This window comes from Gigantopelta aegis, chromosome 8, assembly GCF_016097555.1.
Source record: "Gigantopelta aegis isolate Gae_Host chromosome 8, Gae_host_genome, whole genome shotgun sequence".
Taxonomy (NCBI): Eukaryota; Metazoa; Mollusca; class Gastropoda; order Neomphalida; family Peltospiridae; genus Gigantopelta; species Gigantopelta aegis.
In genome coordinates, this window is record NC_054706.1 from 73,576,627 (window position 1) to 73,592,281 (window position 15,655).

A 15,655-nucleotide genomic window follows, 5' to 3' on the forward strand; every position below is an offset into this window, starting at 1 on the left:
ACAAAATCTCTCACAATGATCCAAATGAATCTTCTTCTAACAATGACAAAATATCTCAAACGAATCTCCTAACAATGACGTAGTAGATCGAATAACAATCGTGACAATTAAACCGTATCTAGCCTTTTTATACTCTTCGTGGCAGTCTAAGTAGGTCAGGGGCCGGTCTAAGTAGGTCAGTGGCCGGTCTAAGTAGGTCAGTGGCCGGTCTAAGTAGGTCAGGGCCGGGTCAGTAGGACGTTGCACACGGCACAGTAGGCCAGTCTAAGTAGGTCACGGTCAGTCTAAGTAGGTCAGGGCCGGGTCAGTAGGACGAGGTCACGTGACGGCATCAAGGTCAAGGTCACGGAAAGTAGGTCATGACTCTATACAGGCCCTGATACTACTTATAATATACTGGGTCTTTTCCAACCGAGGGCGGGACGTAGCCAAGTGGTAAAGTACTATCTTGATGCGCAGTCGGTCTAGGATCGATCCTAGTCGGTGGGCCTATTGGGCTATCTCTCGTTCCAGCCAGTGCACCACGATTGGTATATCAAAGGCCGTGGTATGTGCTATCCTGTCTGTGGGATGGTGTATATAAAAGAAACTTTTTAAAAATTACAATGAACACTTTTTCGTTTGTTTGTTGTTGTTTTTTGTTGATCCCCCCCCCCCCCCCCCCCCCCCCCCCCCCCCCCCCCCCCCCCCCCCCAACTCCACTAGGTACGGCCTTGCAGTTATTTTTCAAGTTGTAATTTTACATCGCTAGAAAACAGTAATTAAATGTGGCATATCATATGATAATTAACTAAACTTGAATATTGTTGGTGCCCCATTTTAGGTAAACTTTTTAAAATTGCACCCTATCCCTAGAAAAGTCCAGCAAATAAATGTTTTATTTAACGACGCACTCAATACATTTTATTTTACGGTTTTATGGCGTCAGACATATGGTTAAGGACCACACAGATTTTGAGAGGAAACCCGATGTTGCCACTACATGGGCTACTCTTTCCGATTAGCAGCAAGGGATCTTTTATTTGCGCTTCCCTCAAGCAGGATAGCACAAACCATGGCCTTTGTTGAACCAGTTATGTATCACTGGTCGGTGCAAGTGGTTTACACCTACCCATTGAGCCTTGCGGAGCACTCACTCAGGGTTTGGAGTCGGTATCTGGATTAAAAATCCCATGCCTCCACTGGGATCCGAACCCAGTACCTACCAGCCTAACCATGACGCCACCGAGGTCGGTAGAAAAGTCCAGCATTCGTCCATGCAAATTGCACCCTATCTCTACAAAAGTTCTGCATTCGCTCATTCAGTTTAATGCTCGTCATTCTTCGATCATGATTCTTCAGTTCAGTCACTCAATACCAACCATTACGACACTGTTATCTCAAGAAGAAAGAAACGTTTATTATTTAACGACAACACTAGAGCATATTGATATATTATTAATCATCGGCTACTGGTTGTCAAACATTTGGTAATTTTGAATTAGTCTTAGTCAAACCCCGCTACATTTTTGCATTAGCAGCAAAGGACAGGACACACCATTTATTGGGCAGACCCTAGTTTTTAAACACTATAGCATATGTTTGACTATTAGAGCCATTTATGACCACTGAAATAAAACATTACTTATATGTTATTCTTGAGATTGTCCATTTCCGTATAAACGAAGTGTTTCTGGTCATCCTGGTGTTTCTAATACAAAAAAAATTAAATTACATTTTTCATATTTTTAAAAACGCACGTGCGTCTAAGAAGTAGCGGTTTATTGATTCGAGTTCTAGTCTATTTTTAAGGATATGTCCCAGTTTTAACGCCACAGACTCTTTTTTCACTGTACTTTATTCAAATGAGTTACAGGTTTGTAAATTAACTAAACTTAAGTGTCCATTTTTTAATTGCTAAAACTAGGGTCTGCGCCTTTAACAACTCGTCATATTGTAAGCTCCGGCGTGTTGGTGTCTGTTTGGTCCAGAGAAAGAGATAGAGAGGAAACCAGTGTGTCACATGAGCTACTACTGCCAATAAAGCAGCAATATTATTTTAAAGCGCTTTCCCATATGCAACACAATACATACAACGGCATACGATGTACCAATCATGGATCATTGGTTAGAACGATGAAAAACAAGGTCACTTAGATAAATATAGACAGGATAGGCCTATCTGCCGTCGCCATATTAGGTGCTTCTTCCATTAAAGCAGCAATGATCTTTTATATGCATTTTTTCATAAACAGCACAGTACATACAACGCCATTTGATGTAACAGTCGCGGAGCGCTGGTTGGAATGTGGGGAAACGATGATTACCTCTAAAGAATACATGTTTTCAAATATTTCACATTCAATTATTTAGTCAGTGTGCTCTAGTTGTGTCGGTAACCAAAGCAAACGTTGTTTTTTTTCCTTACAAGAGCAATGCAGAAAAGAAAATACATGGCACGTTAACGTCAGGTGATCTTTTAAGAGAAGAGAGACAAAGAGACTGAGAGAGAAATCCAGAATTTTGTAAAGGGGCATCACAAGATCCTATAAAAATTAATTTGAGTTTTAGGCAGAGTGAGGTCTGTAGGGTTTTGTGGATGATGAATTGTACAACAACAACAAAAAGACACTAAAAAGGGTACTTCAAACGTGGGACACATGTGGACCCCCCCCCCCACACACACACACACACCACCACCACCACCCCCACCCCACCCAAGTTGATTCGTCCTCTGTACAAATCTGACACAAGTTACAAAATCTAACTTTACACCGGTCACATTTTCTCAACTGGTGTTCTGTTCATAGTTCGCTTTTACATTGTCTAACAATAGACTGACGTTTATCAGTCGAATTGTCGGCGAAATATTTATTTTTTGACGTTTACAAAGGTAACTTTATATGAAATTACAGTTCAAATATGTGTTTACTATTGTGCATCTTTACTGATATAGTATATGTGGTTTTGTAGCTTACATAATTTAACATGTACATTTTATTAATAAATAGTAGGCCTATTGGAAATAATGTAAATTTTAAACCTGTCGCAACTTGTCAACAATTGCCAGAATTGGAAAATGTTATTTCAATATTTGAGAACAATAAATATTGCATACGATAATTAATATAATGGTGGGGTTTTATGGCTATAGTAATATCAACATAATTGAATAGTAAGTTTGAAGTATATTTGTTTTGTAAACAATTTGTTTTTCATCAGTTTTAAGTTCATCTGCCAGTTGTTTTAGTATTTACCATCATGATCATAACCATGATGATGATGGTATCGATATATCAAATAATAATATCGTGAAAAACCGGGCTACCCCATAAACCGGTCTATTTACGTTTGACTTATTTTTAAGAAATCGGCATACGATTGAACCGTGACCGTGCTGGGGTGTCGTTAAACATTCATTCATTCATTCATTCATTCATTCATTCAAAATACTTTTGTTGAATTAAGAAAACCTTCCAAAAAGTAAAGTGCACAAATGAGGACAAGACAAGTAGACATTCAAAATAATGTTACTATATCATAGTCTATGGCAACCATGCACTCTAATTACAAACCAGTGCCCACGACCGGTATAACAAAAGCCATGGTATGTGCTGTCTTGTCTGGAAAAGTGCATATAAAAGATCCCATGCTACTAAGGTTGATAACAATCACTTTTCGCACCCTTAATTTTGGCTTTGTACACAATAAATATAATATATCCAACGTGAATGTTTTGATATATTATATTTGATAAAAGGTACTTTTTATTTTTTCCATTTTCTAAAACCTAAACTTAATATTTTGTCCAGAATTATGAAAAATACAAACATACTGACCTGTAAACAGTGTTGTCTGCTCGTTATACAGTTTTGACAGTGGTCAAGGTTAGTAGTCTTAATGTGGCGAATCATTGTAATAATACAGCTATTGTTTAATTTGAATGACATCAGTATTCTAATGATCAATGTCACTTTACATCTTACAATAACAAACTGGGTACATGATGTTTAAGAATGCTGGGAAAATTCCAATGCAAAATTTTGTGATTGTAAAAAGTACCTTTTAGGAAATATGGATTGGAAGTGAAATTACAGTAAGATATAATATTGTGTACAAAACCTAAACAAGGGTGCGAAGAGTGACTGTCATTGACCTTAATGGGAAATTGTAGCACATTTCTTCTTTAAGAGTATATGTCAGACTTAAAAAATTTTTGACATCCATTAGCCAATGATTAATAAATCAATGAGCTCTTATGGTGTAGTGAAAATAAACTTTTACAATACAGCAACCCTGGCAGTTATAATATAGCCATGGCAAAAAACATGTTGTTGAAATAAGTCTCCACAGAGGTGTAAGAGGGGAGTTTAATTTATCAGTATCTGGGGGACATTTTATTCAGTGTCGCATTTTGCTACACAAGTTTCAGATATCGCTAATTAATTTTCAATTGACTAAAAATATCGGTAATCAAAATTTTTAAAACAAAATGTTCCCTGGTATTACAAAAATAATAACTAACAGAAGTGACAGAAAATGAAAAATGTCATGGAAAAGTAAATGCGGAAAATTAAAAACACTTTGGATCATCATGGCATTGCTCTCTTTCATTGTGTGAGTGTATTATAGTACAAGTGACCAATGTTTTCAGTTTTGAATGAACAGTCTTATACTGGTAAATATAAAAATATTTTAAAATGGGAAGTATACAAATATTATTCCCCTACCTCCCAAATAATTAATAATTAAGTGATACACGTTTGATGATTTTTACTGTTACATAATTGTATGTATATGATATTTATTTCAATGTAAATACTTTTTATTCCATTTTCCATATATTTACCACTGACATCTAATAGCCGATTATGGCGATATATATTTTTGGTGTGGGATGTCTTTAAACATTAATTCTGATAATACGTCTACCAATTTTTTGTATAATAAAATACACTTAGAAGTTGGTGCTCCACACTTTTTATGACTCAGGAAATTTTATATTTTTAAAATCATTACTTGCCTAAACAAAGTATAAATTTACTACCTGTAGATAAAATTACTCATTTTGTTTAATTTAGCTTTTTTGCAGTGTGTTTATTTTCACATTTGTTTTATTATGTTTCAGTTCTTCCGACGCAAGCATGCAGGTTAAACTTGTAGCACTCTTTGTTTCAAGTAGCCATTTCACATAGTGTTATATATAATACACCTCATGACTAATGTATTTTTCCAAACTAACAAACTCTTGACAGTTATGTTGTGGTATGAAATATGTTCAATTTAAAAATTTAATGCCTCGGAAAGTTGCATCCTTGTTACTATGGGGGGGTGGGGTTGGAGAACAAATTTAATGAAATTTATTCAGTAAAGAAGTTTATTAGCAAACAAATTTAATATAATTTAATTGGTAATAATTGCACATTGTAAGATTTATTTTACTGTAAAATCCAATCTCTGTCGATCACAAAAGTAAAAATTGTCAATGATAGGACCTACTTGTATAAGTTATTCAGTATTTTAAATTGTGAAAGACTCAAACATTTTCAATCCACAACATAATTATACATGTATATATTATTATTCACCTAGTGGCATCTCAAAGCATCAGGGGCGGGATGTAGCCCAGTGGTAAAGCGCTCGCTTGATGCGTGTTCGGTTTGGGATCAAACACCGTTGGTGGGCCCATTGGGTTATTTCTCATTTCAGCCAGTGCATCATGACTAGTATATCAAAGGCCATGGTATGTGTTATCCTGTCTTTGGGATGGTGCATATAAAAGATCTCTTGCTACTAATGGAAAAATGTAGCAGGTTTCCTCTTTAAGATTATGTCAAAATTACCATATACCATTACAAGTTTGACATCCAATAGCCAATGATTAATAAATCAGTGTGCTCTAGTGGTGTCATTAAACAAAACATACTCTTTTTAAAACTCAAAGCATTAATTCTAGCACGTATGTTCTTTTATATACCTCCATAACATAAATTTAAGATTCTGGATCTTGCTAAGTATGTATGTTATGATTTGTTTAAATGTATATTTTATCCTGTTGTAGATAAGTGTAGCATTTACTATGTATGTTATATTATTTGAAGCAAGCAGTATTCTCCATTTTAAAGTTAATAGCTGGAATACATTCCAACTTTTTGTAAATTTCCAAATTGATGCAAGAATATTTTATAGGTCTATGTATTTCATGTATAAAGACACAAAACTAGTATTTGTATTTATTAAGTAACCAACACCAGTAATGATCACTGAATTTGTCTTTTTATTTTGAAATGTGAAAATACAAAACACTGGTTTTATTCTCAGTATTGGTACATAAACTGGATAAGTCTACAGCTTTTAGTCACAAGAATTCTGTGTAACTCTGTCAGAAATTGATATATCGCCATGACAGTCAAAATATCTGTAACAGTACATGATAAAATTATATACAAAATTTCAGCTGAGTATCTTAAGGCATTGCGAAAACAAAGTCCGGACATTTTTTCATATCTCATGTTCAAGGGCCATAACTCTGTCAAAAGTGGGTTTATTGCCATGAAAGTCAAACTTGATCTGTAATGGAACATGATAAAGCTATACACAAAATTTCAGTGTATAATCTCAAGGCATTGTGAAAACTATATGTGTGACAGATGGACGGACAGACATAACAGATAGGACAGAGATGAAACCTATAGTCCCCTCTTGACTAATATTTAGCAAAATACTGGTATTTTCAGATGGCCTGTAGTAGAAGCACCTGTATACTAACATTTCTATTACCACTGTTTTAAATCAAAATTTTATTATGATTTAAATTTATTATCTTTACCTAGACAGAATATTTGTAGAATAAATGGAAAACATGACATCAGTATTTTGAACCATTTGCGTGATCAAATAGTATAGTTAATGATGATACAAATTAAGTTTAGTCATGGATAAGCATCAAATGACCATCATTTCATTCAGTGCTTGAAGACACATTTTGTCAATGTGGTGGTTTTTATTTGATTTGATATTTATGCAGCACACTAGGTGACAAACTGACAACCACCCACTCTGACAGTTTTAAAATGTCTGAATTTAAAAACATAGTTCTTAGAAATAATTTGTTTGCAGGGTTTAAAATTTTTAAGAGGCAACTTATGATATATTCAAATTCACCACATCTATGTAAAAGACCGTACCCAAATGGAAAGTTATGTTCATTATCATCTGTGCAAACTGTTTTAATATTGTATTATTATAGAAGAAAAATTCTGAACATCAATTTGCTTACTTGTTTAGGGGTCGAGACCATAGGCATAGGAAGCAGGGGCCCCTCAACTCTTAAAATAATAATTTCTTCCCTACTCCTGTTGCAATGCAAATTAATACGTGTACATTACTGGCATTTATCAACACTTTTGGGGACCTAGATTAGAACGTTAATAGAAAACATACCCGAGGTGCTGGGGTCATAGGATTGCATCCCCTCAATGGGTCCCATCCTAATTATGAGGTCGTATTATGACGGGGAAAATGCATGTAAAAAGATGCCTTGCTGCTAATAGAACAATGTAAATTCCTCTGATGACAGAGATTGATAAAATGTTTGATATCCAGTGGTTGTTGATGATTAATTATTCAATGCCATTAAAGAAAACAAACTTGAACTTATTTCATGATCTACCTACTTGCAGATGCCACTGTTTGGTAACAAGTTTTCACCCAAGAAAACTCCCCAACGTCGAGCCAGTTCACTGTCTAATCTAAACCTAGACGCGACACAGTCACGGACAGAATTCGGGTTAGAATATGGCGCTGTAAAGCTCAATTTAGGAGGTCATGATGTCAGCTTTGAGAATGGAATGTGGATACACGGTTTGTATTATGCTCATAAGATGCTCTTTTTATGTGTATTCCATATTATTGAATATTAAAAATTGGATTTTTATTTACTTTTTTCTTTCAATCAGGAAGCTCGAAAATTTAATTCCACAAGTATAAAGTATAGTGATTATTGCTTTGCACAACAACAAAACAAGAAGACGAAAAAGGCAAGTCATAAACATAATGTTACAGTACATATATCATGTAGGTTTGTTAACAGTACTCATGCTCAGTTATCTGGGGAAAGGTATTCAGCAATAAAAAAAAAAGAAGAAAAAAAAGTTGCAGGATGTTCGTTCTCACTGAAAATACAACGCTGTTTGACAAAAGTACCCGGTAGGTGTAGGGCTCAGGACAGGTTTTGGTTTAGCCATTATTTTTCAGGTATGTAGTGTATTGCCTTGAAAATGATTAAAATGTGGTTAATGTAAGGTATATTTTATTAGGCAAAGACTAAGGGCCGAATTTACAAAGCCTGTTTATGTCTTGCACACACGTAACTACATACATTTATAATGCTTAAACACCTGTTTAAGTCTTACACGCGTGTAACTACATACATTTACAACGCTTTAACACCTGTTTATGTCTTACACGCATGTAACTACATACATTTACAATGCTTAAACACCTGTAAGTCTTACACGCGTGTAACTACATACATTTACAATGCTTTAACACCTGTTTATGTCTTACACACGTGTAACTACATACATTTACAATGCTTTAACACCTGCGTTTAAGAAAAACAGCCGTAAATCTGGCCCTAAATGTTGTAGCTACTTTGTATAAAAATAATCAGTTGGCTAATCTGGCACTGGTCAGGGTGAGCCATGAGGTGAACATCTCTACTTTATGCAGTAAAGTCTTTAACAGCAAGCATAACAAGTAAACATCAGTAGACGCAGAAAGTCACTGCCTGCCACCTATTACTCAACACAGACTTTGAAGTAACACCTGTGCAATGCATTTGAATCCTCGTACATAAGTCTGTATCTTGTATTAAGTTAGCTAATTACTGTGATTTGTATTACAGAAAGCGGTGGAGGAGGAGCTAGTCATAAAGAGGTTACTAAGCTACGCAAAGAGAACTACTGTCTGCAAGAAGAAAATAACTTTCTCAAATTAAAAATCGATATCCTTCTCGACATGGTGAGTCATATTGTTTTAAGCTTGTAACCAATTCAAATAAAAAAGAAAAACATTAAAATGTCTACCTTATTAAGGTTTCAGAATTTCATAACAATTTAAATAAAGATGAAAATAAAAAAAAAAAAATTTGTTTGTTATTATGGGTTCAGAATTAATTAGAGAATAATACATGAGTTGCCGTTAGATACCAATTATCTCACGAGTTGTTTTAAAATGTATCTTAATGAGTGAAAATTAGTTTGAATTGGTTTTAACGATTTGTGAGATAACGGACACGAATGTATTATTCTATTTCTTACATATCGTCAAAAAACAGGTTTTACGCAAAAAAATTCAACTAAAGAGATATTTACAACCCTTTGCACTTGTAGATGACTTACACATCACAGACACAATTGTCAGGTTAACTATACGTCACAGTACAATAGATTTCAATAGTGTTGTTTTTCATTGGATATATGGCATTGGTGACCTGGTCATCACCTAGGAGCAACCAGTCGTATGTCTTGAAATTGTCAATACACGTACATGTGTCATCATAAATAACGCATGGTGTTCTCACCGACAGGTGTGTAAGAAAAAGTAATATAAATGTGCTGTCATATGTAGATAAGTGCATATAAATGATCCTTTACCGATTTAGAATGGTCTTTGAGGCAAAAGCAGCTTTCTTCTTTCCCAATGGACAATGTCTTACCATCAAATGTTTAACACCCTGTAGAATTCATTAACCTGTATTCTAGGATGTAGTTAACATTTCTCTCATAGCAAATAAATATCATAATGTATTTTCTCTCTAGTTTCATTTTATATATATATTCATAATGATCAATCTGTTACAATAAAATTCTACTTCTTTACATTGCAGTTGGCAGAAACATCAGCTGTGGCACAATTTCGTGAAAATGAACTGAAACAGTTACGAGATATGAAATCAAAGAAGCGTTAAAAAGCCAAATAAAATCATAATTCATCGACCTCGCATGACCAACTGATCTCTGCCAATTCCTGGACATTGAAAATTACTAATTACTGAAGTTGTGAATATATGTACCATTCGTAGTCATTTTATATCCATTTATGTAAATATTCCGTCCATTTATAGTTTTACACATGTATATTTTTATGTAATAAATTAATTTAAATCCATGTTATTTATGTATTGGTATGTAGATGTATAGCTTTTTAAATGTAGCACATTTACAACATGAGGTGGGGTTTTTTATGATTCCAGGTATGCAATGTACTGTTTACCCTATACCTTCTCAGTTATTATTTTGTAATGTAAAGTATGGATTATATATCAAGGCAAAACTCCAGGCATGATTTTTACTATTTTATTTCTTTCATACTAACATTCACACACTATACACATAACATTTTTCCACGCTTCATCCGGTATCTTTATGAGGACAAGTTCGTTTAGTGTGACCTGTTCAAAAACAAAAATATATTTTGAGCAATCAAAGTATTTTAAACCACTTTTATTAAATTTGTGAATGAATTAAACTAATTTGGTTGTAAAATTACAAAATGTTTCATTTCCATTTTGACAGTTAAAATATTTCTTTATTGTAATATTAAAATAGGATTTTGTCACTTCTCTAGTTTTAGTTTATTTAAAATAAGTAAAAATATTATATTAATAATTTTAAAATGCGAGTTCATGATTTAAAATAAACCGGTAACATAACATCGTTTTAAAAGCATGTTGTAATACCATCTCTGGACATGTCCATGTCCACGTTTTAGACTCAGCTTGGCAGGGTTTCATATGGTGAAATATTACTTGTTAAATACTTTGGACTTAATTTTACAACAAATAAAATCCACAATTCTTGTCCCACTTTATTGACAATTTTCTGTTAGAACTTTACCCAGTTATTGCTAACCGATTCCGGCCAGAAAAAGGTTAATAAAACCAGATAACAGTAAACCACAAAAACCCTAAGTAGATTATGAATAAAGATTAAGGTGCTTGGGTTGAATCCCCTTGGTTAAAGTTTGTTTTATTTAACGACACCACTGGAGCACATTGATCAATTAATATATCTTCGGCTATTTGATGTCAAACATTTGGTAATTATGACACTTAGTCATCAAGAGGAAACTTGCTACATTTTTCTATTAGCAGCAAGAGATCTTTTATATGTACTGGTTGGAATAAGGAAAAACCCAATCAGTTGAATGGATTCACCGAAGTGATTCAATCCTGCGATGCAAGCACCTCGGGTGAAAATTCACTTGGTGGACTTGTGTATCCAAGTCTGTAGGAAAGTACACATTAAAGATCTATTACTGCTAATAGGGAAAAATGTAGCAGGTTTTCTCTGAAGACTACTAATTACCAAATGTTTGACTTCCAACAACCGATGATTAATAATTCAATGTGCCTTAGTGGAGTCGTTAAAGAAAAATGTTTTCACCCAGACCTATCCTAAGCTTTTAACACTGCCAGTAAAACATGATTCCTACCTATTTGTCCACAAAGACTGCAGGACTTCTTTTTACGCTGGGGTGCTGCGTCTTGTGCTGAAGCATTCCTTTTCCTTCCACCATTCCCAGCTTGGGGCCACCCAGTGTTGCCACCTATTTAAAAACAAACTTATCTTTACTAAAGGTATCTTTATTTGAAACTGCAGCTAATTAAATTATCAATAGAAAACACCCGACCACATACCATATGATGGCCTTCTAGGAGTTGATATATACTACTCAAAAGAATTTAAGGGTCAAAAATTTATAACAAAATAAGTTTCGGAGTGTATTAGATTGATGATGTAAACTACACCAACATTTTTATTTATTGTTCCATATTTACAAAAAACCACAAATAAACGTCACTGTATACAAGAAAGTCACATGACATGCTGTCAAAGTTGAAGGTTGTCAAACATGGATTTTACACATTAGAACATTCGTTTAATAGTGTGTGAATCCACCCCTGGCGCGAATACACTCGACACATCGTTGCCTCATGCTGTTGATCAGACGTCTGAAGAACTCTTGGGGAATGGCCTGCCACTCTGCCATAAGAATTTGACCCAGATCATGAAGGTTGGCCGGAGGGGCATGGTTATCCCGAACTCTCCTGCCTAATTCGTCCCAGGCGTGCTCTATTGGGGCCAAGTCAGGCAAATATGCTGGCCAATCCATCCTGGCGATACCTTGTTGTCTGAGAAAGTCCGTTACCACCCTGGCACGGTGGGGTCTGGCATTGTCATCCTGCAGAACTGCCCCGCCGCCAATCTGCTGAAGGCCTGGGAGAACCAACGGCCAGATAATCTCATTCAGAAAGCGGATTCCATTCAGATTGCCATCCACCACATAGAGGGGGGTCCTGTGGTGGATAGAAATACCGCCCCACACCATGGCGCTGCCACCACCGAACCGGTGACGTTGTCTAACGTTAACGTCGGCGAAGCGCTCCCCAGGACGTCTGTAGACACGAACCCGACCGTCGTTGAACTGGAGACTAAACCTGGACTCGTCAGTGAACATCACTCGACCCCACTGAACACGTTGCCACCGCAGATGAAGCATGCACCAGTGACGTCTGGCCGTTCTGTGACATGGTAGGAGTGGTGGTCGAACAGCCTGGCGACGGCAGCGTAGATTATTGGCTCTCAGACGATTGCGTATGGTTTGATCAGACACTCGAGTTCCAGTCGCAGTCCGTAGATTGTCACGTAATCGGCGTGCAGTAGTTGTGCGTTGACGTAGAGCCATATTGGTGATGTAGCGGTCCTCTCTATTTGTAGTGCTTCGGGGTCTTCCCGAACGTGGACGATTTCTAACAGAATTCGTTGCTTGGTACCGTTGCCACAGTCGGCCAACAACACTCTGACTGACATCAAGTCTCAGAGCAACATTTCTTTGCGTATTGCCATCCTGAAGCCAAGCAATAGCCCTTCCTCGATCTTCGATAGTCAGTTGACGTCGTACCATTGTCGAATTTGGAGTGTGCACCGTACGAACGCAAGCTCCAATTATACGGAAATTCAGCATTGGGAACATGGAATACACATGCAAAGCGTGCAAATGAAGCGCTTTGTGAAAAAGCAAGTTATGGGCACTTGGCAGACCTTTCGCTTTCGCCCTAATTTACGTGCAAATGTAAGCATGTTTTCGCCATTAGAACTAGTCAACAGTGTCAATGACAGTGGATTTTAATTCATTTATGGGTTGCTTAGACCCACTTTCGTCAACATGGAACAATACCATGCGTGACATTATGGTCTAGCTAATAAAACTGACATTCAGAAAATAATGTCGAAAATATCGTCTGACCCTTAAAATTCTTTTGAGTAGTATACATTAAAATAACAAATGCTCGAGTACGTAAAACATAATTTTAGGGTGGGTTTTTTTAAAGATCTGAATTGAATAAAGTGATCTTTAAACAAATATCTAAATAAATTTGGGTAAAGTAACAATAATAAAACTGTCTGGAAAACTACACATTCAAACGGAGACATGTAAAAATTAAACTTAAAATGGATGTTTATTATATTCCCTATATTTAAAATAATGTGGATCCCAAACAGATTTCAGTAAGATGTGTAGCTACAGTGAAAAACTGACAGACAGACCTGTAGTGGGACCAGTGTTTTCATCGGCCCATTGGAAGAATCGACACCGCTGATCTGGAGGTTGTGAACAGGTATAGAATTGTCTCCCCTTGTTTGGACCATCCTTCTGAACTGTGAGGCTACCAGGAGAAAAACACAATGATGCTGATCAACTTGTTTGTATTGTACAAGAATCTTTTACAGTAGCTTTACAGGTGATAATGCTACTTTGAATATTAAGTAGCTGCCAACATCAGAACCAACAGTTACAAGCAGTTCAGTAATGTTGACATGAAACATACGAGATGTACAAATGATGGTTAAGCTAGTCTTGGGTTAGTCTAATATTTTTCTTTTAAATATTTTTGCACATACAGAAATTAAACTTTGGACTTGATTGCTTGTATTATAAATCAGTTATTACTTTCATCACAATTAGCTAACTACATTGTTATCAGCTATCTGATAGTAAGACAATGATCCACTAAATTTGTTAACATGTCAAGATAACTTGGTAATCAGCTATCTCATACTAAGACAATGATCCACTAAAGTAGTTACCTTTTAGCTGGCTGGCTACATCCACACTGTGGTATGTCTGTGCTGGGTAATCGGTTGTTGCCACTTGGAATGTTAACATGTCTCGGGTTTGCCACACCTACAGGTCTCTGAGAACTGAAATAATTCATTTTTAAAATGTTAAAACAATTGTCTTACTAAATCTTTCAGACTGGTTTACTTTTTTTTTTTTTTTAAGTGGTTCATTTCATGAAGAGATTTATGTACTGACACAATCCATTTTATTTGTAACTTGATTTTCATGCTTGTATCCAATTAAAGTTTAAGCACACTGTCGTTGGCACACAGTTCAGCTGTTAAAAACTCACTTTAGGTGCCGTGTTGTACAGAAGGTTTAATCACTCCACCACTGAAACCAATACTCTTCATTTAGTGTTTGCTAACTAGTACTTCTCAAAGAATAAGAGAAAATGTCTGGTCCGATAACGTTAACATAATGGGTTCAAACCACCAGAAAGTTAAAGTCAATTTTGTTTGACACGACCACTAGAATATAGGTATGATATTATAGGCTGATATTATAGGTATGATATTATAGGCTGATATTATAGGCTGATATTCTTCAACGGAAACATTTGCACAGGATCTTTTATATGCACCATCCCAGACAGGACAGCGCATTACCAGTTGTGAAGCACTGGTTGGGATTGGAGAAAACTTCAATCAAAGAATGTGTCCACTGAGGGGATTTGATTCCTTGATCCAAGCACCTCAGGTGAGTCAGGTCAGGTCATAGGGTTTAACATGCACATTCAGAACAAGCTGTTGCAGCACACACCTGTCTAGGGCGCAGGTGTCTGCCTCGGCCGGCTCCTGTGTCCAGGACGGGAAAAGGGTTTGGGTGGGTGGGAGGAAGGGACCGCCCGCACTGGCAAAAGAGTACCAGCAGCCGTACCGGGGTCGGTAGCAGGTGGGGGCATTTTTGGTGCTATTGAATTTTGAATATCCTGTAGGATTAAGTCAAAGGATAAAAATGTGTGCAAATTTCTTGAAGTAATTTTGGCTCATTTTGGAGCGGTTCATCAAAAGAGAACAGAAAGGCTACTGGTTAATGTTGAATTAGACTGTCATACTCGGGTGAGTGCTCTACCGACTGAGCTATATCCCTGCCCCTCTCATACTACTAGAATGCAGGACAACAATGGATACAGCATCAATACCTGTTGTTAGCAGAACTGTTATTCTTTCCACCACTTTCATCTTGCCACAGAAAGAAAGAACATCCAGACCCAGTGGGTTTTTGGCATTTGTAAAACTGTCGCCCTTCAAGGAAATGAAGTAAATAATAACAAACATTTTTCGGTTGAGATACAAGAACCTGTTGATGTTGGATGGACATGAACACTTAAGTGGAATTGTACAACAAAAAGATGTAAGTAAAAGAGACAACTTACTTCAAATGTGCAGAGATGAAAGTGAGTTATGAAAAAAAGAAGAAGAAATTTTACCACGAGCATATTGATTTATTAACCATGGCTATTGGATGTCAAACGTTTGGTAAT

General features: G+C 36.1%; 2 protein-coding genes across 4 annotated transcripts in view; one reads left to right on the forward strand and one right to left on the reverse strand.

Annotated features, from left to right (window-relative positions):
- Window positions 1–2,769: 2,769 nt before the first annotated feature.
- Window positions 2,770–10,152, forward strand: LOC121378776 (protein chibby homolog 1-like). Of its 2 annotated transcripts, XM_041507088.1 has the most exons (5): window positions 2,823–2,872; window positions 5,108–5,129; window positions 7,662–7,842; window positions 8,888–9,003; window positions 9,872–10,152. In XM_041507088.1, the coding sequence occupies exons 2-5, from the start codon at window positions 5,124–5,126 to the stop codon at window positions 9,950–9,952; spliced, it is 384 nt and encodes a 127-aa protein (XP_041363022.1). In that variant the 5' UTR covers window positions 2,823–2,872; window positions 5,108–5,123; the 3' UTR covers window positions 9,953–10,152. The 2 variants fall into 2 exon arrangements, with proteins under 2 accessions (XP_041363023.1, XP_041363022.1); XM_041507089.1 differs by lacking the exon at window positions 5,108–5,129 and having other exon boundaries at window positions 2,770–2,872.
- A 183-nt stretch (window positions 10,153–10,335) lies between these two features.
- LOC121378775 (DNA topoisomerase 3-alpha-like) overlaps window positions 10,336–15,655 on the reverse strand; it is a 38,255-nt gene continuing 32,935 nt past the window's right edge. For both annotated transcript variants that reach the window (XM_041507087.1, XM_041507086.1), the window contains 5 exons: window positions 15,314–15,416; window positions 14,136–14,249; window positions 13,596–13,714; window positions 11,479–11,592; window positions 10,336–10,435 (listed from right to left, as the gene is read on the reverse strand). In XM_041507087.1, the coding sequence (XP_041363021.1) occupies window positions 10,395–10,435; window positions 11,479–11,592; window positions 13,596–13,714; window positions 14,136–14,249; window positions 15,314–15,416 (491 nt within the window). In that variant the 3' untranslated portion in view covers window positions 10,336–10,394. The remainder of the gene's footprint in view (window positions 10,436–11,478; window positions 11,593–13,595; window positions 13,715–14,135; window positions 14,250–15,313; window positions 15,417–15,655) is intronic.